The sequence below is a fragment of the Mauremys reevesii genome, linkage group 19, assembly GCF_016161935.1.
Source record: "Mauremys reevesii isolate NIE-2019 linkage group 19, ASM1616193v1, whole genome shotgun sequence".
Lineage (NCBI taxonomy): Eukaryota > Metazoa > Chordata > Testudines > Geoemydidae > Mauremys > Mauremys reevesii.
In genome coordinates, this window is record NC_052641.1 from 15,708,759 (window position 1) to 15,734,192 (window position 25,434).

The 25,434-nt window shown below is 57.1% G+C and overlaps 1 protein-coding gene across 2 annotated transcripts in view; it reads left to right on the forward strand.

Annotated features, from left to right (window-relative positions):
• LAMC3 (laminin subunit gamma 3) overlaps positions 1-21,443 on the forward strand; it is a 43,660-nt gene extending 22,217 nt beyond the window's left edge. The window contains exons 11-28 of one of the 2 annotated variants that reach the window (XM_039506241.1): positions 237-349; positions 1,671-1,889; positions 7,307-7,495; positions 7,598-7,843; positions 8,444-8,597; positions 9,145-9,287; positions 9,641-9,819; positions 10,471-10,591; positions 11,648-11,853; positions 12,394-12,470; positions 13,370-13,504; positions 13,967-14,111; positions 14,795-14,947; positions 15,631-15,733; positions 16,688-16,887; positions 18,077-18,223; positions 18,556-18,655; positions 21,063-21,443. In XM_039506241.1, coding sequence (XP_039362175.1) covers positions 237-349; positions 1,671-1,889; positions 7,307-7,495; positions 7,598-7,843; positions 8,444-8,597; positions 9,145-9,287; positions 9,641-9,819; positions 10,471-10,591; positions 11,648-11,853; positions 12,394-12,470; positions 13,370-13,504; positions 13,967-14,111; positions 14,795-14,947; positions 15,631-15,733; positions 16,688-16,887; positions 18,077-18,223; positions 18,556-18,655; positions 21,063-21,313 — 2,881 coding nt within the window. In that variant the 3' untranslated portion in view covers positions 21,314-21,443. Of the gene's footprint in view, positions 1-236; positions 350-1,670; positions 1,890-7,306; positions 7,496-7,597; positions 7,844-8,443; positions 8,598-9,144; positions 9,288-9,640; positions 9,820-10,470; positions 10,592-11,647; positions 11,854-12,393; positions 12,471-13,369; positions 13,505-13,966; positions 14,112-14,794; positions 14,948-15,630; positions 15,734-16,595; positions 16,888-18,076; positions 18,224-18,555; positions 18,656-21,062 lie in introns of those variants that run through there. The other variant, XM_039506242.1, reaches the window with a different exon arrangement.
• Positions 21,444-25,434: the final 3,991 nt, after the last annotated feature.

Here is a 25,434-nt window from a genome sequence, read left to right on the forward strand (position 1 = left end):
CCATGGCCTGGGAACGCACAAACAGAGCAGAGTTTCCTCCCGCAAACTTGCCAGGCCCCTTTGTCTGTGCCCCCTCGAGAGACTTCCCAACATGCACCTGCCTCGTTGCTGACCTTCCCGTGCCTGCTGCCCCCCCCCCGGGTCAAGATGGCCCCAGTTTGCTTCAGCCCGTATGTGTGGGCAGCTCTTATAAGGCGCGAGGCTGCACCCTTCCCTTCTGGGCTGATTTCTGACAGGCTCCATGAGGCGGAGGAGGAGATGCAGCCCTCGCTGTCGTCCTTCAACATCCAGCGTCTGCTCTCCAATCTGACTGCCCTCAGGATCCAGGCTGGCAGCAGCGACGCACCTTGTAAGTGATCTCCTGATGGCACCAGAGCCACTGCCTTGGGCTGGGGGCTTCCTCCTGCTAAGAACCCAGGAGAGCTCTGGGGCTGGGCACTGGACCAGGTAGCCCTGCAGTGCAACAGGGAGGTCAAGGGGAGGGAAGAAGATGTAGCTTGTAAGCTCTCCGGGGCGGGGGCTGTGTGTGTACAGCGCCTGCCACAATGGGGCCCTGATCCTGATGGGGGCCTGTGGGTGCTACTGCAATATAAATGATTAATAACCACGGTCACCAGGTGGAGGCTGCACGGAGTTCCTCTTCGACCGTTCTGAACGGTGCTGGCTGGGGGTTCTTTGGCCAAGGTCTTGAGGTTCAGAGACCTGCCCCACTCCATGGAGTCTGAGGATGGAGTCTCCCTCTGAGCTGCGGGAGGCAGGTGGCACGGTGGGAATCTGTTCCCTGATCAGCATGGGCTGTGATCTGACACTAAGCAGGGTTGGGCTAGGGGGTTACTCGGATGGGAGACCTTCCCGAGACTCCTCATGGTCTCAGGGATTCAATCAGCAGCGTCCCTCTCTCTGAATCGGGGTGGGCTGATGCTAGCGGCATAGTGCGGCTGGAGTTACTGTTTCTGTGTATGAGACATAAAGCAGAGTCCTGCTGCTTATAGTCTCCACAGCTTGTGGTCAGCCTGAATGATCGAAGGGGCCTTTCTGACGATCCCATGGCACTCTTTGTAGCAGTCAGCGTCATGGCCGCATTCAAACTGTAATAGTTACGTTCTGCCTCCCAAAATTCCCTCCGCAGGTTCAGACTCAACATGGCATTTTCACTTTCCGACCTAAACCCTTGGGCAGCATTGCCGTGAGCTGTTAAGCAACAGCCTTGTTCCACCTCTCAGGTGGCTGCATTTCAGTGGTGGGCGCCTTGATCTCTCTCAATTTTACTGACTGCAGGGGTGTTAGAAGGCTTAGTTAGGAAGGGCAAGATTTTCCAAATTGCCTTGTGATTTGCAATCCCTCACTCATTTGGCTGCCACGCTTAAGATGCCTTAAAGAGACCTGGTTTTCAGAGGACAGGTGCTCAGCACTTTCTGAAACCCGGGCTTGCCTAAGATGTCTCAGATCAGGCACCCAGAGTCACTAGTCATGTGTGAAAATTGCGCCCTGAGAGTATTTTGTAAAATGCTTTGAGATCCTTACGGGAAGGCACTAGAGCTGGGCACAGTGCTCTGTTCCCTTTGGACGGCCCATCCTGGAAGGGGTGCTAGAGAGACTGGATTGAAGGGTCCATTGTCTCGGCACGGGTTATATTTGCCGATTGTAACTTCTGATTGTCCCTTCCACAGGTAGAGTCTCCCTGAGTGAGGTCCAGCTCACCTCTGCTCGCCCAGGTCATTCCCCGCCTGCTCAGTGGGTGGAGGAGTGCATCTGCCCCCAGGGGTACACCGGGCAGTTCTGCGAATCCTGCGCTCCGGGCTACAAGAGAGAGATTCCATTGGGCGGGCCCTTCACCAGCTGCATCCCCTGTACTTGTAACCAGCACGGCAGCTGTGACCCCGACACAGGTTTGGATCCTCTGCTCTCTGTTACTGATTTCCTTTTACATCACACAATCTCTCACCTTCCTTTTCTAGAGACTTTCATGGTATCCATTCATTTCACAGCCTCCATTTAGCCATATAATTACTGTGCAGTTATGCTGTAAACAGGTAATAAATCTGCATAATTTCCAAAGAAGGTTGGGAATTATACTTGAAGTTACAGCACCCAGCATCTCAGGTTATTGCCATGTAAATTACAGGGGGTGGTTTCATAACACTGTCGTTTCAGATACAAAGATAACTGCCTTACGGTGATAATAATAATGCATCTACCACCACAGACGTGCGTGGCATTTTATGAGTGTAAGTAGGGGAGAGGGAAGGAAGAGCAGAGGTGTCAGTGGAAATGTTACTGGGGCCTGGATGGGGAGTTTGAATATAATGCGTGAAGAGGCAGGAGGCCAATGGAAGGATTGAAGGAGGGAGGGTGGGGTGGGCAGAACTTGAGGCGATGACGATGACCTTAGCAGGGTGTTGGGGGCAGACTGGAGTGGCAGAAGTAAGAGGTAAGGAGGCCAGGCAGGAGAAGGCTACTGCAGTTGAGCTGCAAGTTGTGATCAGCACATGGACAAAGGATTTATCAGTGAGAAGATGGATATTGAAGAGGAAGAAGCAACAGGCTTTAGTGAAGGAGACAGGGTAAGAGAGGAGAAGAAGCTATCTGGAGGTGGAACATAGACTGCATGTACCATGATCAGCAGTTGCAATGTAACTATCCTATTACAGGGTTTTATACACAAAATGCTCTACCAGTAACCAGTGAAATTTTCACACCTATTGTTAGGTCCAGTGTTCCCTCTAATTTTTCTATCCATACGCGGAATGAATTTTGTTATGTGCACCATTTCGAGGTAATGTGCGGATATGCACCACCAGTAAAAATCTAGATATAATCTATATTTTTAAAAAGTTACTATAGGGATAATGACTCCAGCCAGGACAGGCTGGGCATTTTAGAACTCACTATTCAAAGAATTCAATTTAAGTGTAAGAGAGAAATAAAAATTATGAAATGCATAGACCAGTCAAAAAACTAAAATAACACCCTTTGAAAGCAGTATCCAGAAGTAACAACAACAACAACAATACAAGTATGTGTTGGGGGGTGTGAGTGTGAAAGACAGTGTGTGTGTGTGTGTGTGTGTGTGTGTGTGTGTGTGTGTGTGTGAGAGAGAGAGAGAGAGAGAGACCCACACACTTTAAATATGTTGCCCTTTTAAGTAGATCAGCAAGTTCAGACACTGTAGGAGCTGCCAGCAAGCTCCCTCCCTCCTGAGCCCTGTCTTGCCCCCCCGAGCCCGCTCTGTGGAGATGGAGTACAGGGCCGGGGCGAGGAGGACACCCTGACATCAGCACCCTTTTCCCCTCCCCCGGCTTTGCACAGCAAGCAGGACACTCCTGGGAGCAGCTCCAAGGCAGAGGGCCGGAGCAGCATGCGGCACTGGGCGGAGGGACACCTGAACTGTGTGGCACTTGATAGCCTGCTGGGCGGCCACCCAGCCAAGCAGCTTACAGGGAACTTAGGTTACGTCTTGTAGTCTCTGTAGACTACTAGAGGGAGACATGTTCGTATGTAACCCACATTAGGAAAGTGTGCGGGGATGGGGTTGTCTCCCTCTAGGGGCTGGTCCATATACAAGATTGCTGTAGCAGCCAGGGAGGAGACCTAGTCCTTTAGCTCCAGTGGGAGAGACTCTTACCTTCAGCTCTGTGGGTTCAAGGGGTCAAACCCCACTGTCCGCTGAAGTAGGGTGGGTTCTGTGTGGTCTGTCCCAGGCAGTCGTGTTTCCCCACTAGAGGAGCATGAGATCACAGGCACCTGAACAGGTCTGATACGACATCTCCCGAGATTCTGGGCTGGGATGAAAGCAAGCAGATACACATGGAGTAGTGCTCCATCGGGGTCACCAAAACCAGATCTGTAAAGGCTGCCAACTGCAAATGAATTGCAAATGGCAGAGACTCCCTGCTGTGAGCTGCTCCTCCAGGGAAAATAGCTGGGTTTCTCTGTCAGTGGGGGAAATCTGCTGGCTCATGGCTGCTTCACACGAGCACCCTGGTATCCAGACCAAAGTTCAACTGGGATGACTGCATCTGCTGTCTGGAGATTCCTCCCGATGTTCTCATTGGACACAGCTTCGTTCTTCACTGCCTGCCCTAGACTGTCACCAATGTGCTCCGTTGAGTCAGCTGCCATGTTCAGCCCCAGCCTGTGCCGCAGTCGAGGGATCACAGGATGCGCTCTGCACAGCACGCAGACGTGAAAGGAGCTGCAGTGACGCTCCCGTGCTGTCCTGGTTCACACTGAGTAGTATTTTGCTCATCAAGTTGTCTCATTGTCTGCAGTGCAGCTGCTTTACTCAGGGAGTAAGGCAGAATCGGGCCCATCTGATTGTATGAAATAATATAACATGAATCCATAACCACCTGTGACCTCACAGCTGTCAGTGTGGAACATCATGAACATCGTCGTGCTTTGTGGTGACAGCAAGGACAGCACCCAGGTCCCAAAAGCACAGACCATGAGCTAAAGTGGTATTAGCAGTATAGGGCCTGTGACACGCAGCTGAGCCATCCTGAGCATGTATAATTAGACAGGCCGGGTACATGATGTGCTCCCCTGGTCAGGTACAGCTCAGCCGTGGGCACCTGGCATATCTGCTACCCAATAACGTACTGTCCATGGCAGACAGAGCTCAGTCTGTCCATGAGTCCTGTTCTGGACGTTCCCTGGCTAACGCCGTGGCAGGCCCTAGTGGAGCCCAGCTCAACGTCGTTCCCTCAAAGGGACCTGGAAACAAGATGATTCACTTGTTACTTAACTGAAGAAACCCAGGACCCAATGTCAGCGCTAACAGGACACCCCTCCACCCCCCGCGTCTTGCTGGTGGTCTGGCCCTGGCATTGTAACATCTGTGTTGCATGAGTGAGGAATTGTTTATGGCTGGGACAGAGAGTACTTTAAAGAGCAGTTTTTAACATGCTCCTCTGCCCTGCCAGACAGAAACATTACAATGTTCTGCAGCTTCTCTCCCTCGTTTGTTGTGGAGTGCGGTGTCTGGATGTCTCCAGTTTAATACGATTCCCGGATGCAATTCCACGCCTTTTGATCTTTCGGCCTTCATTCTGACAATCAAGCCGCCCATTCATCACACAGGCGTCCCTTAATTCATTTCCCACCCTTCTCTCTCCCTGCCCCTTTCTCTTTCAGTTCCTTCTTTCCCCATCGTGTCCAACTCATTTCACAGCTTCGCCCGCTGCAATCCAAACTGCCCCATGTGTGCTCCTCCCAGGGAGCTCTGAGTCCTCAGGCCCCCTCTTCCCCCCTCTTGTCACGTATTCCCCATGTGTTAAGCTGACTCCGTGCCCTTGGGAAATTTCCCACAAACCTTTCCCCCAGGCTAGCTTGCCTAGTCTGATCTGATCTTGCCAGCTGCATGAAGAAATCATCATGGGACTCTCTGTGCTCTCTCTCTCCAGTCAGTTGGACAGATTGCTGGAGGCAGAGGGGCTCCAGCCAAAGGGAGAGGGATTCAGAGTGTCCCCATGTCCCCTGCTTGCTTCCTCAACCTGTGACTCACTGGCTTGGGTCACATGAGGAAGCTACACTCATCCGCTGGCCTCCGGACCGGTTGCTTGTGTGTTGCACGATGCAGACGGTGCATGTGTTTGGACACATCTTGCGCCATCTTGCAGAAACACGTTGTCAAGGATTTCACACTCGGACAGATTTTTAATATTGAGAATTTACTGGGCGTCCAGCCCGACGGTTGAGTGCTCCGGCTCGCCCAGGGAGAGCTGGGCTGGCATGTCCCTTTCAAATTCTGCTGGTGGTACTCAGTCCTTATTCCATGCAAGCCAATCGGCATTTCTTGCCTGAGAAAGGACTGTGGGATTTGGCCCATAAATTGTAGAAAGGGACACACACAAGCACACCCCTACTGTTGTGGGGAGCTGATTCAATCGAATCCAAACCTGGATGCAATTGAAATTTTGCAGCAGGCCCCATCTCTCCAAAGGGCCCAGTGAAAACCCTGGGTCCAGACGCTGGGGAGGTTGGAATTTGGCTCAGACGTGTTCTAACTAGCAATTCCACCAGCCTGGGGCTGAGGCCTGACTCTACCCTCCCGTGGGTATAACTCCGTTTGACTTCGCTGGCGTTCCTCCTGATTCAGCTCTGCTGCAGCTCCATTGATGTCTAGGGGTTTGCTCCAGGGATGGATTTGTCCCTCTGTGTCTGGATGGTGACACCAGGAATAAATCCAGTGTGGAACCTGGAGCATGCGTCGAAAGGGATCCCTGAATGTAAAGGTTTGCAACTATAGCTTAGCTATTGCCCCAAGGGATGACAGGAGCGACAGTCGGGTGAGCAGGACAGGGCTGTGGGTTAGGCACCCAGGGAGCCAGAGTCATTGCAAGGATACAGGAGGCAAGGCGAGGAACACTCTGGAGTGCTACAGAAGTTTGGCTAGGCAGTGAACATGCAGTGGAGGGATGGGCAGATGGGGCGGGCTGGCTGCGAGGCTGCTACATTGAGCTTGGCCTGGGGTTTTCACCTTTTAGGACGTGAGATGAATCTTCCGCTGAGATCGGAGCCAAGGGTGGCTCAGCAAGCGGAAGGCAGAGGCACCCACCTGTGACTGGCATGGGAAGCAGGTGCTGTGGCAAGCCCTGGGCTTGAGCAGAGGTAACGCCATGCCCACTATCAAACTGGTGTGCAGCCTGGATGGCCGGAGACTGGGCACTAAGGCGGGATATTGGTGAGGAAGGGATGGACGGAGGTATGTCTACGCTGCAATTAGACACCTGCGGCTGGCCGGTGCAAGCTGATTCGGCCTTGCAGGGTTCGGGCTAAGGGGCCATGCAATTGTGGGGTAGACATTTGGGCTTGGGCTGGAGCCTGAGCTCTGGGGGCCTCCCACCTCACAGGGTCCTTGAATCTGGGCCCCAGCCCAAGCCCCAATATCTACACTGCAATGAAACAGCCACTTAGCCCGAATCAGCCGCACCGGCCAGCTGTGGGTTTTGAATTCCAGTGTAGACACACCCTGAGGGACCTCTCCTGTCCTAACTAACGCAGCTCATGGAGAGGCCAGGGCGGGATGCACAGTCTATCCGCTGCAGGGAGGGGCTGGGGAAAATGCTTCAGGGGTTTTTCCAGGTGATCCAGCTCAGCCCATGCAATGGGTGCTGTCCGACTCCACCCCAGTGCTACCCCCTGCTGTCCTCAGTGGGGTCACACTGGGGTAGCTACCAGCAGACCTTGTCCCAGGAGCATGAGGGGGTGATCCCTGGCCCAGGCAGGGGCCTGGGGTTTCTTGCATCCTGGCTTCGGGCTCTCTAGCCTGGGGTGGGTGGTCTTTCTGTTCTGTCCCCTGTAGGGCACTGCCAGTGCCTCCACCACACCGAGGGCCCGTCCTGCGAGCGCTGTGCCATTGGCTTTCACGGCAACCCCTTCGTGGGGCACTCTGACGACTGCCAGCCATGCCCGTGCCCTGGCCAGTCACCTTGCACGGCGATCCCGGAGAGCGGGGAGCTGGTGTGCACCCACTGCCCCCAGGGGCAGCGAGGTAAGGTGCTGAGATGGGGGTTAGGAGTGGTTCTGGATGGGGCGGGTGGGGGGGTTCGCTGGCAGACAGACTCCCCACACACTGTGTCGCTCACCTCTCCAGGAAGACGCTGTGAGCTCTGTGACGATGGGTTTTTCGGGGACCCCTTGGGGAGGAACGGCCCGGCCCACCCTTGCAGCCCCTGCCAGTGCAACGGTAACGTGGACCCCAATGCCGTGGGCAACTGTGACCCTGTCTCCGGGCAGTGCCTGAGGTGCCTCTACAACACGTCCGGAGAGCACTGTGAAAAGTGCAGGGAGGGCTTCTACGGGAGCGCGCTGGCTCAGAGCCCCGCCAGGAAGTGTGCCCGTGAGTACGGATCCCCTTGCTCACCCCTGGCCCTCCAGGGCTTCCCCCGCCCCGGACGCGGCCTTCTGCTTATCACATCCCACTTCACGGAGACCGGGGCATGGGGCCCTATTCACCCCTGGGGTAAGCGGGCGCCGCTGCCGTGGAAGGGAAAAGAATCTGCACCCCCATCAACTGCAGGGCTGGATGTGGCCAATGGTAATGCCAGGGTAAACCCGTAAAGAGTGGAGGGAGTGTGGGCTGGGCAGTGTTGTTGAGGGGTTAGAGCAGGGGAGGGGCTGAGTGAATGGAATTGCATCCCTGTGTGACCAGACCTACCTTGGGCTCTGTAGTTCTAACGCTCTGCCCCTCTGCAGTGCGGGCCGGCCCGGCTTCCCCAAGGGATGGCCAAGCAACAATGTGTGAATCCTTCCGCCTCCTCTAGAGTTCCTTGGTTTTCTAGGTGGGGAAACTGAGGTACGGGGAGGGTGAAGGGACTTGTCCGAAAGCCATGCAGCAAGTCAGTGGCAAAGCTGGGGATAGAACCCAGGTGTCCTGATTCCCAGTCCCTGGCTCGAGTCTGCCTGCTCCAGGTTAATAGCCAGTGCTTTCTCCCTCTAGCCTGTGAGTGTAACCCTGTCGGTTCAGCCCAGGGGCTGGAAGCCTGCGATCCCCTCACTGGCCAGTGCACCTGCCTCCCTCATGTGACCGGGCGAGACTGCAGCCGCTGCCAGCCGGGGTTTTATGACCTGCAACCAGGGACTGGATGCAAGAGGTAGATGGAGACGGAGGCCTTGTCAGCCCACTGGGGAAGATGGTCTCTGAGTATCACTGCCATGGACCACAGGGGACCCCCCCAGGAGAGGGAGGCAGCAGCTGGTGCCCGGTTAACAAGGCTCCCTGCACTCTGTATTTACTGCGTGCTGCAGCTGCAGGAGCCAGAGCCCTGTCCAGGTCCCAGCGCCAGGTCCCCCGTAACTCTAGAGCCGCAGCATGAGGCAGCCTGCTGCCTGTGGGGCAGATCCGGCGCCCATTGAAGGCAATGGCAAAGCCCCCGGACCCAGCCTTCAGCCTCACGTCACCTAGTCGCTGCATGGGGAGCTCTGGTCTTGAACCAAAGCTACTCCCACCCTCCGGCCCTGCACGTGTCAGCTGGGACTCGCCCTCTGCCAGGGCAGCTGGGGACGCCCCAAGGGCCCAGGTGTTAACACAGCGCTGGGCACACGCCGGAGCTGACCTTGTCCCAGTTCCCATCCGGCTGGGCCCTTGGGAGTGGCCGAAGGTTTGTCTGCCCTCACCACCTTCCTTTGCCTTTGTACCAGCTGTGAGTGCCACCCGGTGGGATCCCAGGACAGCCAGTGCCACCCGCTCACAGGGCAGTGCCCCTGCCAGCCCGGTGTAGAAGGACAGTCGTGTGATCAATGCCAGCCCGGCTTCTTCGGGTTCTCGGTCAAGGGCTGCCGAGGTAACAGCAACGAGGAGCAGCTTCTCCAGAGAGGTCGTGTCACTCAGTTTCTCTCCCATCTCACTGATGGCTTATGGTATCGGTGCGGCTGAGCCTGGCACAGGGGGCAGGCTGCGGTGGTGAAACTTTGTCTTGCCATCGCCACTGATCATTCCCTCTCCTCTCAGCACTCCTGGCCCACTAACTGAATAGTTCAGTCCCCGCCTGTCTAACACAAAGGGGGCAATGGGGTCTCCCGGTCGGGGCAGGGACCTGGAAGACTAAGCTCCTGGGTTCTCTTCCCAGACCCACCCTGGACGGGGTCTGGCTCGTGCCTGCTGCTGTCCCCTGACCCCGCTGTCCCTTGTGTGCAGCCTGCAACTGCTCCCCACTGGGCGCCGTCACCCCACAGTGCCACGAGAACAGCACGTGCGTCTGCAGGAGGGGCTTTGTGGGCTACAAGTGTGATCGGTGCGAGGTGAACTTCTTCTACGCCCCGGAGAGGTCTCTGTGCCAGGAGTGTCCCGTCTGCTACGGCCTGGTGAAGGACGAGGTACGGCGCCCGCCCTCCCTCCCGCCACGCCCTCTGCCAAGGGGATTGCACAGCCAGGAGCCGCTTCCTCCAGGGCCAGAGCAGCTTCGGTCCCCCTGCCTGTCCAGGCCCTTTAGCAGCACCCCGGGCACCCCACTCTCCTCAGGGGTCAGGACAGGGTGTCTGGATGGAACGCTGTGGCCTGTGATATGCAGCAGGTCAGACTAGAATGGACCCTTCTGGCCTGGACCATTACGAATCTGACCCCCTCTCCCCTGCCTCCTTGACTGGTCTGACCCTTCCCTGCCCCAGAGCCCCCAGCTTTCTCTGCACGCACCTGCCTAGAATCCCCTTCGCCCGGCGCACCCCTGACCCACCCTGACAGTCCTTCATACTCACAGAGCCGCATTTGCTCCCCTCTTTCTCATGCCCCCTCACCCCTCACACTGCCATTCCCCAACCCCCATGTGCTGTGCCCTCTCCCAAGTGCCCCGGCCCTTCATCCTACCTTGCCCCGGCCCTATACACCTACCCTATATTTACCTATATGCCCCCTGTCCTATATACCGCCCTGCTCAGCCTGGCCCAATGCACCACCCTCTCCCTGCCCACACACCGCTCTGCCTGTGCGCCACAAGTCGTCCTCTCTGAAACACCCCATTGCCCTCGCAGGCTGACAAGCTGAAGGCCAAGCTGCAGCAGATGGAGGTGTGGCTGCAGAAACCAGACTGCAGCAGCCCCCGGACCCATTACCCAGCGCTAGGAGAGGAGCCCCGAGGAGACCAGCTGCCAGGTAGAGAGGGGCAGAGGCCGGGGAGGCTCATCTCCTGGGGTCAGTGCAGGGGGGGCCCTGGGAGAGGAGCGGTGCACATTGGTTACTCTCCACGGCGCTTGGGGGTGACAGGGACAAAGGCTGCGTAAGAGTCACATAGATGGGGCTCCCTCCAGAGCCTGGTTCTGCCACGCGTTCATGTGGCCCGAGGGGGTCGCTAGAGAGCAGTTTGAGAGCCAGCCGCCCAGTGCAGAGGAACGTGTCCCTCGCGTACAGAGGGGATCCCAGTGCTCCTCCAGTCAGCAGGGATCAGAGCAGAGAGGAGCATCGTTCCCCGTCAGGCACTGGAGTCAGGGGACCTTTGCACAACAGCCCGGTGCACTGGGTGCATGTTAAGGGCTGAGCCCTCTGTTGGAAATCTACCTGCCGGTGTCACAGTGGGGCGTCTGGGTGCAGAGCATGCTTGGAAATCTGGCTGCAGTTGTGGGTGCTGAGCCTTGGGAACCTGCCCCTGCACTGCCTTAAAGATCTTGTCCCCGGGCTGTGCAGCAGCTGTGGGCATCACGTTACTGACAAACTGCAGGGGGCTCAGAGACGAGGATGAGGTGGCTGGAGGGACCCGCAGGGTTAGGGTTCCCAGACAGCAAATGTGAAAAATCGGGACGGGGTGGGAGGTAATAGGAGCCTATATAAGAAAAAGACCCAAAAATTGGGACTGTCCCTATAAAATCGGGACATCTGGTCACCCCGTGGCGGGGTAAATGGTCAGAGCTGGGCTCAGTAACGACTCAGTGCAGGGAGAATTAATGGCCACAAGTATTTGGGTATTGCCCAGGAATTGGAGAATTGTGGGGAATTGTGAAGGAGGGCTCAAGAGGGTGGACTTAGGTGTAGTGGAGGAATCCAACCGTCTGTCATCAGAACCCCCTGGCGTTAGAACCTGTTAGGCGGGGAAGACGTCCTGCTTGCCATGTGAGCATGCACTCTCTGGGCCAGAGAGACGGCATTGCATCAGCACGGGGCTCCCCCCGGGAAGAGGTGATGGCTGCAGGAGAGCTCTCCCTGTGCTGCTTGCAGATGCCAAGGCACTGTTCCTGGAGCAGATTGACCAGCTGGAGGGCTCAGTGGGCACCGCATGGGGTCGGCTGAGGAATGTCAGCGGGACCGTGGGCTGCGCCAGCGGCGGTGACGAGAAAACCTGCATCCTCCTGTCGGAAATCAGCGCCGGGCTGCGGGCCACGCAGCGGGAGCTCCAGCAGGCTGCAGCTACGCTAGCGACAATGGTGCCTGGCTCACACTGGGCTTCTCTCAATCCCTCTCCCGTGGCATAAAATGACTCTGAGCCGTGCTAGGTGCTAGTGGTGGTGCCCCACCAGGGAAGGCCCTTGTTCCTTTCCCAGCCCGGCAGGGGCCAGGCTCGTGGGGTGCAGTAGGACCTGAATCAGTGACCTGCTCCTCCAGTAAAGGAGCAGCACCGATAGGCAAACACAGCGCCCCACCCCGGCTGACCTTTCAACCTTGCAGGGTTGAGATTTCTTCCTTTGCTCTCTTTCTAATCCGGGGGAAATCCGTCCAGTGACTCTGCCACCCCCATGAGATCCTGGTTGGGGGGTGCGGCGGGTTGTTCTTCCCACCAGGAAAGGCTGGGGAGAGCCCTAGGAAGGTGCATTCAGAGCCATCCAGCAAGACTCACCCAGAAGGTGACATGGAAGGATCCTGCCCAGCCCTAGCCACTGGTAGTGGGTACAGTGCTGTCCCCGCAGAGGGGACCTGGGGGCTGAACCCTGGGGCTTCACGTTCATGTTTTATGTGGTTTTTTTAAGGTAATTCCTCACGACATTTCCCAGCAGCCCACCAGCTGGAGTCGCCTCGCACTGGAGTCCCGGGCGCTGGCTGCCAGGTATCGTACCTTGGACATGCGTGCACATAGATGCACACACAGATGCCTGCACATTCACACCCGTGCATCATGACCATGTGCGCACAAGGGCACACCTCCCGCAGTCTGTTCAAAACGTGTTCGCCTCACTCTGACACCTCCTTCTCCTCCAATCCGCTCGCTGGCTTCCCTGGTCTGTGCACTGTGTTTTCTCTCCATGGCTCTGCCCCGCCTGTATCTCTGCGGCCGTTCCCTCTCTTCCTCCTCCTCCCACTCAGCCTCCGGCCTCTTTTCAGGCTCCCCCTCACTCTTGGAAGCAACTCCCCCCCCCCCCCCCAAAAAAAAACTCCATCCTTAAAGCCAGTCCTCTTGTGGATCCCCTGCTCTGAGCTGCTCATTGACCATCCTCATGCCTCCTGGCCTGCTGACCCATGTGTTGTGCCTGAGGCAGGGAGAAACTCTCAGGACAGGGGCCTGCTCTCGTCCTGTGTGCTCTAAGCACCCCGTGCAGGGAGTGTTCTCAGTAATCAGCCAAGTGCATGGACCGTGCAGTGACGCAGGCACGCTCTGGATCACGCTGTCCTCAGAGCAGAGAGGTGCAGGCGAGGGGTGGTCACACCACCTGCCCTCCTGGGATCCAGCCACTGGAGCAAGGATCCCAACAGGCACCGTGGACTCTGGAGCCGGGAGCTGGATGCCATTCTGCCTCGTGCATCCTCGCTGGAATCGTTCCGATCTTGCTGCGGGTGTCGGTCGAATGGTGACGATCCAGCCGACCTGATCTAGTTCTGTCGCCTGAGACAGAGAGCTCAGGCCAGCCTGACAGCACGAGCTTAGAGCCCATCTATGCCCTGTTTCTGGGGCGTAACCTCAGGGCTTACATCTGATAGCATCTCTTGGGGTGGGGGGTGTCTCTGCAGTCACGGGGATGCAGCAGCAGAGCTGGAGTCTGTGGCCAGGAGAGCCCTGCTCGCTTCCAACACAAGCTACGCTCTCCTGTGGAGCATCCTGGAGGACAGCGCTAGCCTGGAGCGCAGGAGAGAGCTGGAAGACCGGTATGGGATCAGCAGTGTGTCTATGGGAGCTGAGTGCCAGTGTGGCTCAGGAGCCCTCTAGACTGCCCAGGTTTCCCCACCCAATGTGCCTCAACCCCAGCTGCCAGGGCAAGAGGGGAACTGTCTGCATGGCCCATTCAGTCCGTGGCCTCTTTACCAAGCCTGCTAACAAGGGGGTTGGTTGTGGTGGTTTTGTGCTGTGGACACCTGGGCTGAGACCCACCAAACTTATTGCACACAAGCCACCAAAGTGCCACCGGGTAGTGCTGGTTCCCAGGTCACGATCAGTCTGGACCAGCCTCAAACCCAGCAGGCTAGAGGGGACCCCCTACATCAGCAATCCCCTGAGCCCTGCACGCCTGGCCAACTGCCAGCTCACTGTGTCCTTTCGCCTGCAGCGAGCAGCCCGGGCCCCTTTCCTGCTGCGAGATCACAGGTTTGTCTTGCGCCCCTTCTGTTTAGGTACCAGGAAATCCAGCGGGCGCAGGAGGAGCTGGCTGCTGGCATGCTGGAGGTGGCAGCTGAGGCCAAGAGAACCTTTGCATCCATCCGCCAAGCTAATGCAGACATGGCAAAGAACCTCTCGAAGCTCAATGCTCCACAGCTGGTGGGCAGCCCTTAGTACTTGCTAATGCTATCGACTGCAGGGCTGGAGACTCAGACGGGTCCCACCCGGCAGCGTGCCCCAGTCCCAACCCGGCAGGGCCCCTCTAGGGTGGAAGGGAGGGTTCAGGCTCCATGGCCGAGTCATTTGTCTAGATCACTGTGGTATGTTGTGCCTGGATTGTATCCTCACACCCCTGCGAGACGGGGAGGGAGTTGAGGCACAGCAGAGATGAAGACACTTGCCCATCCAGCTCCTTCCCACTAGACCAGCCAGCTTAGCTCGCTGCCTTTGTGCTGAGCCAGCCAGGGGACAGTCTGGGCCACCTCTGGTGTGGCCGTGGGGGTGATCATAGTGCGGCTGGCATGGCCTTGCTCCATCCCCAGGTGCTGGCTGGCTGGGGAGGGAAGGGGGCAGTTCCCAGCCTGAGAAGGCTGGTAAGTGCAGCAGCAGCTCAGAGCTCCCCTGCCTCTAGGGGCCTTTTGGGGCGGCTGATTATCCCCACTTTAAGCCAGGAACGGAGCCCCGGGTCTCCTGACTCGCCGTCCTGTGCTCTGACCACTAGAGAGCCTTCCTCTGAGCTCATTCCCTCCCTCTCTGGTGCCGGGGGCTTGGAGCAATGGGAGAGGCCCCCTCCCCACAGCATCCGCTTTCTGACCAAGCTGTTTTGGTGCCTGATCCCACAGCGCTCCCTAGTGGTGCAGACCGGAGCCCTGACTCGGGAGCTGATGGAGCTGGAGCAGGGGGTGGAGGCGACAGAGCGCCTGGTCCTGGATGCGTGGGATTCTCTGATGGCCGAGCCGCGCCCAGAGCTGCAGAGGGCTCAGCAGTTTCAGCAGGCGAGTGTCTCAGGGAAAGGTGGCCGTGGGCTGAAAGCAGGGAGCTATTTTCCTGGCAAACTCGGAGCCTGTCACTGATTTAGGCTGCGGGGTGATAATTCATCTGCATCCATCTGCACCCACCAGGGCAGCCAGGAGTGGGAAGAGTGAGATTCTCCCTCCTTTCCGGGGACAGAGGCCTCTGCATCCCAACAGGAGCCCGCAGTTTCCTTCATCCCCTTCCTCTCCCACCCACCCTACCCTCTCTCTAGGCCCTGCCTCTTGCTGCAGTCCTTCTCACCACAGAGAACTGGATGAGCCCAGCCACCCTGGCACCCATGCTTGCCCTGCTGAGCCCACTCGGGGCTGAGGAACAGGGGCAGGGAGGGCAGAGACACTTCCCCAGCCAAAAAACCCTTCACTGGGGGTTCACCCAGGCAGGCCAGGGCAGAATTGGAGCCGGAACATTTCAAGCCGGGCACAGTTCTGTTCCCTGGGCCCTGTAGGGCTCTCAGATGCAGAGGGCAGTGCCTAGGTCCCCTGAAGTCAGCCCAGAACATGTCTTCCCCCCGCCCCCGCTCTCCTCCCTATAGAAAACCCACCCAAGCCGTCTCTGGATAGCATGGTCGGATCAGCAGGACGGCTCCCCCAGTGAGACTCCCTCACACCCCTAGATCTCACTCCTGCCTCTCCTTCCCCTGCAGCTGCGGAAAGGGGTTGATGCTGCCCGGACTCTGGCAGCCTCGTCAGTTTCGCACGGAAAGGCCGTGGTCTCTGAAGCAAAGTCCCTGCTGTCCAGCTTGGAAGGTAACAATTGCTGCCCAAAGCATCTCACCAAAGCTCAGCTCCCGCCGCTTATCCCAGCAGAGCCAGGGGGTGGGATGTGCCAACCCTGCCTTGCAGTGGGACACACGGGGCCTCCTCCCTGCTCAGCCCCATGGAGTTCAGAGCCCCTGCAGGAGTCCGAGGCTAACGCAGATGGAGCAGGGAAAACGCACTGCCAGCAAGGAGTTCTCTGATCTGCTCTCTGCAGCGATGGGGACTCCCAGCACCGGGAATGGGACCTGACCGGGGGGGTGGGGTGCACGTGGCTCTGCTCTCGTTTCCGATCAAACACTGACGCACTGGGGGGCGTCCCTCCCCGCACTGTACGGCAGCAGACGTGGCTGGACGGCGCAGTGTCTGCCAAGCCGTGGGGGTTAAAACCTCTCGGAGGTTGCTAGTACAGGTACTGCCTGAGCAGCACCAGTGCCAACTTCCCCACGCCGCCCTTCTCCCTACACGGCGTGGGGCCGTGCCCAGCCCATTCCGCTCCTGCTCTCTGTGCTGAGGCTGCCGACGGTGATGCAATGGGCTCCCATCCACTGAACGGAGGCTCCTCTAGCTCCTTTCTCGGGGTGTCATGGGATAGACCAATGTGTGATGTATGGCGGCCTTTGACCCAGTGACCTAGAGGCGATGGGGTGCAAGGCCATGACCAGTCCTCCAGCTCGGCTGGCTCCTCACTACGGTTTGAGGATGGATTTATTTCCCTCCTGCTTTGATGCTGGGAGGGGAAGGTTGGTTCTGTCTCCGCCTGTTTCCAGGGAGATTCTAATGCCTGGAGGTTGCTGGGGTTCTCCCTCTGGTTCTGCTGAGCCTGATTCTCCTCTTGTTGGCCCCAGCGTAGATCAGGATTAACTCCGTTGACGTCCAGGAGGCTACACCTGTGCAAGCTGGGGTGGAGGGGCCCATTCTCTTGAACGCTGCCTTTGTCTGCAGGGGCGAAGAGGGTGTTTGTGCGTCAGAAGGGGCAGGCCGCCGTGAGCAGGAAGCTGGCCATCGTCCGGGACAGAGTGATCGTGGATGCCCAGAAGAAGATCAGACAGGCAGAGAGGATGCTGGGAAACACTGTGTCTGTCTCCACCGCAGCCAAGAAGACGGTCAGAGAAGCAGAGGGAGTTGCCAGAGAGAGCTCCAAGGTTTGCAAGGCTGGTGCTCAACCGAGGGGGTGATGCATAGAGAGGGGGGCAGTACAAACCTAAGCAGGGCTTGCCAGGAGTCTGGCACATGGCAAGTGAAGGGGGAGCTGGAGTCAGGCTTAATGCAGAGAGATGCTGCATGGGCTTCCCCAGCATAGCTCTGCCAATGCGCCCCCATCCTGACCGGCAGCGCCCCCTGCTGCCCTGGTACAGGATCCATGCCCCCAGCTCTGCCAATGCGCCCCCATCCTGACCTGCAGCACCCTCTGCTGCCCAGGTACAGGATCCATGCCCCCAGCTCTGCCAATGCGCCCCCATCCTGACCGGCAGCGCCCCCTGCTGCCCTGGTACAGGATCCATGCCCCCAGCTCTGCCAATGCGCCCCCATCCTGACCTGCAGCGCCCCCTGCTGCCCTGGTACAGAATCCATGCCCCCAGCTCTGCCAATGCGCCCCCATCCTGACCGGCAGCACCCCCTGCTGCCCTGGTACAGGATCCATGCCCCCAGCTCTGCCAATGTGCCCTCATCCTGACCTGCAACACCCTCTGCTGCCCAGGTACAGGATCCAGGCCCCCAGCTCTGCCAATGTGCCCCCATCCTGACCTGCAGCAGATCCATGCCCCTGCTCTGCCGCCCTGCCCCCATCCTGACCTGCAGCACCCTCTGCTGCCCAGGTACAGGATCCCCCCCCAGCTCTTCCAATGCACCCCCATCCTGACCGGCAGCACCCTCTGTCTTTCCTAAGAGCAGTTCAGAACCCCTTCTGCCACTCAGCCCTGATTCTAACCTGCAGCCCCTCATCCCCACACAGCCCTGTCTCCTGGCATGCAGCATCCCTTGCCCTTTAGATCCAAGGCCCTCTCTTGAGTCATGCTGGGCTGGCTTTGCAGCATGTCTCTTGCTCCGGCTAACTTGAGTTCCTGTGTCAGGAGGGCAGGGCTGGTGCATGCGCTCACCGAGCTCAGCATCCCTCTTACGGAGCCTTTGCTTACGCCACCAGGTGAGTGACCCGGGGGCTCTTATTGTTCGATGGTGGGGTCTGGGCTACCAACCTAGCTCTGTCGATAGTCTCTGTAAGAGGACGTCTTGTCTCAGCACAAGGAGGGGATGGGACGGGAGAGGAGCTAGGCAAAAGCCAACTCCTACCGATCCTTCCCCTTTGTAACCATGTGCTGCCACGCCGTGCAGAGGTCCCAGGCTGTGCTGAGGGAAGGGAAGCGGGAACGCAAGCGTGCCAGTGAGCTCGCCAAGCGAGTCAACGTAACCCTGGCAGAAATCTCAAGGCAGGAGCACGTGTCCAAGGAACTCGGGGAAGAGCTAGAGGCATCTCACCAGGTGAGCTGTGTCCCATGGGACTGTGGGTAAGAGCCCCCCTTTCCTCTCCAGTGACCCGCCCCCCCTGCTCCCACAGCATTGATTCTGAAGGCAGGCACAAAGCTGGAAATCTCAGCGATTTGTTTGGACTGAGGCTCTGTCCAAGAAACCCGAGGGCACCATGGCATGCAAGGCACATGTGGCATACTCTGGAGAATCCCACACACGCAGGCCGGGATGCCATCCATGGGATCACCCACATGGGGCTGATCTGTTGGCACTGGCAGCAAGAATCCGCCATATGGTTTGTTATCTTGGGGGTGGCTAATGCACCTCCATGTCTATGTTGGAAGGTGAGAACAGGGATGAGTGAAGCTAAGAAGAGCCTCAGAGAAGCCCAGAGCTCCCTGGAGATGGACATTAAGATCCTGAATAACCTGCTCAGCAGCCTAGGTAAGAACCCACCCCGGTGCGCTGGTGGCACATCCCCTTCCTGGGCACTGAAGCCCTCTGAGCCACCCAGCTGTATGTCAACCCTGTTGTGAAGTCATGTGGGACAGTTCCACTCCAGCAGCATGTGCTGCCTGGGACCTGTGAGTGTCGTGAAAGCTCCCACCATCCTGATCTTGAAGAAATCTCCTGAGGGATAAATGCCCTAGTGGGACCTCAGAGGGAAATACTGCTGCAAAGCTTGGCCTACTGGAATCCCTTGGGATAGCTCCTCTGTGAGCCAAATCCAGTTTAGGTGCCTCTGTTTACTTAGATGTTGCAGTTCAAGTTGGGATCTTGGCCCTATCTTTATTACAACAGATCTGTAGCCACCTAGGACACCACAGCTGAGTCTCTGCTATACATCGCAGTCACTAGGACCTTGATAGCCGCAGCAGGGATCAAACCCACAGCTTCCATCTCTGAAACCACAGCCTCAACCCCTTGAGCGAAAGGAGACTCTCCACCCGCTGTCAGCATACCGCGCTGTGTGCAATTCCAGTTTCCCCCAGCAAAGGGCAGTGCTAGACTTTTCTGTTTTAAGCCTGCACTTTCTTGAGAGTTGCTGCTGGCTCAGCCAAGGAGAGCACGTCTCTCCCGATGTTGTCTTTCGCCTCCTGAGTCGCTAAAAGAACGGGATTGGCTAGGGTTCCTATGGGTAGGGCATCCCGCCCTAGGGTTAGGGTTCCTATGGGTAGGGCATCCCGCCCTAGGGTTAAGATTCCTATGGGTAGGGCATTTGGAGCTATGGTTAGGGTTCCTATGGGTAGGGGTTCCCACCCTAGGGTTAGGGTTAGGCTTCCAGCCCTAGGGTTAGGGTTCCCTCTAGGGGCACACACTTGGGGGGGGTAAGGTTTTCTATGAGGGGCAGGGCACTTGGAGCTAGGGTTGGGTGGGGAGGGGCACTTGAGCTAGGGTTCCTATGGGTAGGGCACCCCTCCCCAGGGTTAGGGTTCCTATGGGTAGGGCACTTGGAGCTAGGGTTAGGGTTCCTATGGGTAGGGGACCCCGCCCTAGGGTTAGGGTTCCTATAGGTAGAGCTTTCTGCCCTAGGGTTAGGGTTCCTATGGGTAGGGCACTTGGAGCTAAGGTTAGGGAGGCTGATGCACAATCCACCTCCATAGCTGCCTTTTGTCCTGGCCTCTGGACCTTGCTGCTGGATTTGCGTGGGTTCCCCCCACCCCACCCCCCAGTTGGATTCTCAGTGGTGAGAACAGACTGTAATTGTGGGGTCAGCTATGGCCTGGGTGGAGTGTCGGGGAGGGCAGCCAGCCATGAGTCAGGCTTCCTACCGAGCCAGGAGATTGGGGCACACAAGGAAACGGGATATTTTGTATCTTTTGATTTGATATTTTTAATGTACATCACAGAGATCTGGGGCGGAGGGGAAGAGGGGAGTCAAAACTCTGTCACTGAAAATGCCAGAGATTACTGAACCCAAAAGGATTTCAACAGCCAAACTTGGCCAAGCCACTTCCCCTCTTGGGGGCTCTGGTTCCCCCCCACACCCTTTGCCTGTCTTGCCTCTGTAGGCTCTAAGCTCACTGGGACGAGGATGTCCTCTCCCGGTGTGTTCACATACAGTGCCTAGCACAATGAGGCTGTGATCTCAGCTGGGGCCCAACAGTAAACAGACTTCTCCCTCTGGATGCTGTTAGTGTCTTTTTCTGCATTTAGCTTAGTCTGAGCAGTGAAACTAGCCTGGTTGGCTTTGCTCGCTGTGATGAGTCAATTTCAGGGTCAGGTTTCCCAGGACCGGATCCAGGCACCAGCTCAGCAAGCAGATGCTTGGGGCGGGCAAGGGGAAGGGGCGGCACGTCGGGCTCTTTGGGGGCAACGCGGCGGCGGGTCCCTCGGTCCCTCTTGGAGGGAAGGTCCAGTCACTGAATTGCCACCAAAGAAGAAAGTGGCGCGGTGGAGCTGCCGCTGAAGTGCCGCTGATTGCGATTGTGACTTTTTTTTTTAAACCCTGGAGCCAGCCCTGAGGTTTCCCCAGCACTGAGGACATTCCACGTCCAAGCCACAGATCTCCAAGTGCTTTGCTGGGGCGGGCGATCACATGCCACAGGTGCAGGAATGGAATGGGAAGTCACTTGCCCAGGGTCAGAGCAAGGCAATGCAGGGTGAGGGTGGCGCCCAGGTACCATAAGGTTGTTCCCAGTGCTGTAGGGAGCCATGTTTACGTTAACCGCCCCCCTTCGTTCTTTGCAGTGGTTGGGAGCTTCCAACTCCCTTTATATCCTTTTAATTCATTCCCACCCCGAGGCGTGAGCCCAGCATCTGTCTAAAGCCCCTTCAGCCTGGCTCCACACAGGGCTGCTGGGGCTCTCTGCCTCCTCCCTCACTGTTGTCCCCTCTTCATCTCGCCCAGGCAACCTGGAGCAGGACACGCGCGCAGACACTGTGCTGAGCGCTAGCCGCCGCCAGCTGGACCGCCTGTGGCTGCGCCTGGCCAGGCCCGGAGCCCTGGAGAGGAAACTGAGCCATCTGCAGCGGGAGGCAGAGCAGCAGCGGCAGAAGATCCAGGCATTCGAGAGCGACCTCCAGGAGATCAGAGCCGACAAGCAGAACCTGGAGGAGGTTCTACAGAGCCTGCCGGAGGGCTGCTCGAGCTGGCAGTGAGAGGGCCCCATGGACAACCCCCATTGCCCCCACCTCCACAAGGAACTGCAGAGCAATGGACATCTCCCAGCTCACTGACGAGCACCTCAAACCTGTCCTCCGCTCCTTACGCTGCCTTCCCACCGAACAGCAGGGCAAGGTCTCAGTCTGAAGCTCTGGGACGAGGACCGCAGCCCCCAGCTCCGCGCTGCAGGCTCAACGGAACTGCCAGTCCAAAGGGTAAAGCTTGTCCATGCGGGAGCCAGAGCCGTCTTGGGAGCCAACTCCAGACGGTGGAACAAACTCCCGCAGGAACTAAGGACCATCCCCAGGCCAACCCACCTTCCGCTTCTTCCACTGGTCTTTGAAACATATACACCTGTGCCGGATGCTAGTCACGTCACTCCATGCTCTGCTGGGAGGTGCTCACCTGAATAGAATGGGAGCACATCGAAGGAAGAGCTCGCCGTGGGGGTGTGGGACTTAGGGCTCAGTGCTGCTCCCTATGGGGGATGCACACAACTGCCTGCTCCATGGATCCTGCCGTCACAACAGCGTTGCTTGTAATGGGCATCAGTGCAAGTGCAGCAGGAGCCTTAACCTGGTTGAGGTGCGAGGGATGGGCCACACCCTGCCTCTTGTGCTTTCACAGCTCTGCCAAGGTGGGACTGGTCCGGAGCAGCTCTGCTGTTGGCATCCCCTGGGGCGCAGCCTATCCCAGTGCACTCTGGGGGTGTGACTGGCCCAACGCCGTGGTCTCTGTGTAGATGGCACCATCCCACTCAATACGTCGGCCAGGGGGGTGTGTGTGTCACTAGCCATGACCTATGTTCGCTCTTGCGGCTGCATCCCTGTCACCCCTGCTCTCAAGCTCAGCTTGGCTGCAGCCCGTAATTCCCAGCAGCTCGTTGGCATCCCCTTGCCCTCCCTACCGGGAAAGGCGAAGTGATGAAGAGCTGGGCAGTTGCCTCAGGCTTTGCAGCCGTGGTAGATGGATCTGGAGTGACACTCGCAAGTCCAGTGGCTCCTGGCTAAAGCTTGACTGTAATTCCAAATAGCTGGGATCACTTGCAGGGCACGGCTACTGATAGAATGCTCCTCTGAAGCGGGCAATGGCCACCCTTTTCCCGTTCCTCTAATGGGTTGGTCCAGCTTGGAGCCAAGCAGTACAATAGACAAGAGAGATCTAATCCCTTCTGCTCTCATTCACACTGGTTTTGCGGTAGCATAACTCCAGGGGCGTGACTCCTGATTTTCCACTGGTGTAAGTAAGATCATGCTAGAGCCTAGGGGCTTTTTAAGCTGATTCTAATGTGCTTTGGTGCCATTCACACTATTAGAAACAGGGTTAGCTAGAGCCACCTGTCAAGCCTTTTTGCAAGGCTGCTGGAGCGGATTGTGGATCCTCCCTCACCCCAATGGCCCAGCTCTCTGGAAGTGCCACAGGGCCTGTTCCTTTCCCAGAAGACGCCAGCTCGTTCTCGCCTCTGCACAAAAGCTGGCACTGGAGAAGAAAGCCCCAGCTGGGTGTTGTCAGACTCTCCCCCTCTCCCTGCCCAAGGACAGCTCTGTGAAAGCACAACAGTTGTTGCAAAGCTAGCACAGCACAATTCCAGCTTGGCTGGGAGGCAGGGACACATAGCCACATATTTGCCTCCCTAGGAAAACAACTGGGCATCTTCAATCCGCACACACACTCACTGCTGTTAGAGAAATGTCAAGCCATTGCCACCTGCCCAGTGCTGAAGAAGACGTGATTCACCCGCCTTCCTGGCCTCTCCAGAGACCTGTTTTCTTAGCTGATGCTATGTGCTTGTAGCTGTATCCATTAAAAAAAAATCTTAATATAATACATATGTTACGTTCTGCTTGTACTGCAGTTCATGGGCTGTAAAACAGCTGGTAGTTGTGTGTGTGTGTGGGGGGGGGAGAATACATGACATACCTCTAGCATCTGTCCTCCAGCCGGCTCCCAGAGTTCTGTAAAGGAAAGCCTTACAAGAATGACCTCACCTAACAGTGAAGTGCAGCTGCTTCTGGGGTGGAAAGTGGCAGCTGTTTAACAGCTCACAGTAAAATGGCACAACAGTTTATGAGAGGAAGTAAAAACCCCAGTATCCAATTGAAACCACAGGGGGAATTTAGGGGGGCAGAATGTGACTGGAGATTCTGGCCAGGACACTAGGGTTAGTACATCCTGTTCTTGAAAAAAGTGTCCTGGGATCTTTAATGACCATAAGGGTTTGGGAGCTCAGTTTCATGTCATCTCTGAAAGATGGCACTTCTGCAGCACAGCACCGTGGGGGTGGGGGGGGGGGGCTGGCTAATTACTGACTCAGACAATGCTACTGCTTGTACCATCTGGGTTCTTGTAGTTTCCCATTGATACACCATCCTTGTGTTACTTTGCACCCTTCCTGGTTCTGTGTGCCGTGCAGTGCACTACCCAGGCTAGGGCGGTATAGCCAGTCCCCAGTGGAGGCGTGGAAAGGAACATACCCTCCTGGGTTTATAAAGACACTGCTATCAGCTGCAGAGCACCCCAGCATCTCTCCCATTAGCTTTAGAAAAAGGAGTCATGCAAATCCCAGTTCCTCCTGCAGATACTTCCTAGGAATGGAGCAAATGCAACCTGCAGAAGGCTGGTGCGGTTTGCAGGAAGTGATAACACACGTGTGGTCTGGACACATACTTCAGTCTATTGTGAGAACAGAAGGCCCATACGGTTAGTGTGCAGTGTAGGCTGAGCAAGGGACAGGGAGAAGGTCGATGAGTTGAGTGACAGAGATGGGCAGGGGGGAGCAGGAGGTTGGCAGGTTGGGGGGAGAGGTGGATCTGTGAGTTAAAGACGGGAGCTGAAGCTGTGTGAGTGGAGATTGTTCATAAAAAAGCCATCGCATGAGCAAAGGAGAGGGCCAAGGCCGGAGCCTTGTGGGGATGCCCCCTGAAGAGGGGGACACACCAGATGAGATGCCAAAGGAATTAGCAGGAGAGAATGGAGCCATGAAAGGCAAGGGAGGGGCACATTTCAGCAGGGAGGGCCTGAACAACAGAGGTCAGTGAGGAGGAGGATGGAACAGGGCCGGGAGGGAGGTTTAGTGACCTAGCTGAGAGCAGCATGAGCGGAGCGGAGCAGGAGGAAGCCAGAGTGGGGAGAGTCAAGATTGGGGGGATGCAGGCTAGCAGCTCTGGGGGTAGCTGTCCAACGTTCCAAGACCCAAACGCTCACTCCCACAAAGGGGATGGGTCCCTGCGTCTCTCCTGGGCAGGTACCAGGAACACTGTTTGCTTGTGCGCCGCTCCTAGCAGCCCTGAACACTCCACACGCACCCCAGTGCCCCAGGACACACTGCTGGGCGCAACAGGGCATGTTAAGGATCTGCTGGGACCGTTCAACCCCAGTCCCTGAAGCTCCCCATGCTGCTGCATTCCCTGTGATCCCGAGGCGCCTGGCTCCCCCACACAAACCCCTCTCCCTGGCCTGCATTGGCTGGATGCAGCATCACTTCCACACTGCGGACACTAGAGGGAGGCTTTTCCCTTCCCAATGCTTTCAGCCTGCTGTTAAAACCCAGTCGGTTCCTGTCAGTTTGATCCATATGTGGGACTCAGCTCTGTTTGTGGGCAAAGACAGCGTTAGCTAATCCTGAGCACCGTGTAATAATGGCATAGGAGGAAACGGGCTTAGAGCCCTAGTCTGGGACTTGGGAGTCCTGAGTTCAACACCCTGCACTGGCACAGATGTCTGGTGGGGCTCTTGGGAAAGTCACTCAGGCTCAGATCTTCAGAGGTGTTTAGACTCTTGACTTCCACTGAAATCAGGATCTGGGCTTTAATCTCTTTCTGCCTCAGTTCTGCATCTCTAAATGGGGATGCCCTACATCATGGGAGTTGGGAGGTGCTCAGATACTACAGTGAGTGCGGGTCACATGAGTACCTTGGATAGATAAGCTCTACTTACAGACTCTCATAAGATACAAGGCAGGGAGAATCAGGTCCTCTGCGTACGGGACCTTTAATTCCTGGTGTGCTGGAATGAACAGGTGCCAGTATCTTGCAGAGGTCAGTTCTGAAAGGCTTGTTGGAAGCTGGGTGTTTCAAGGAGCCATCTGAGGGGGGTGAGTTGGATGCTGACGTCAAGG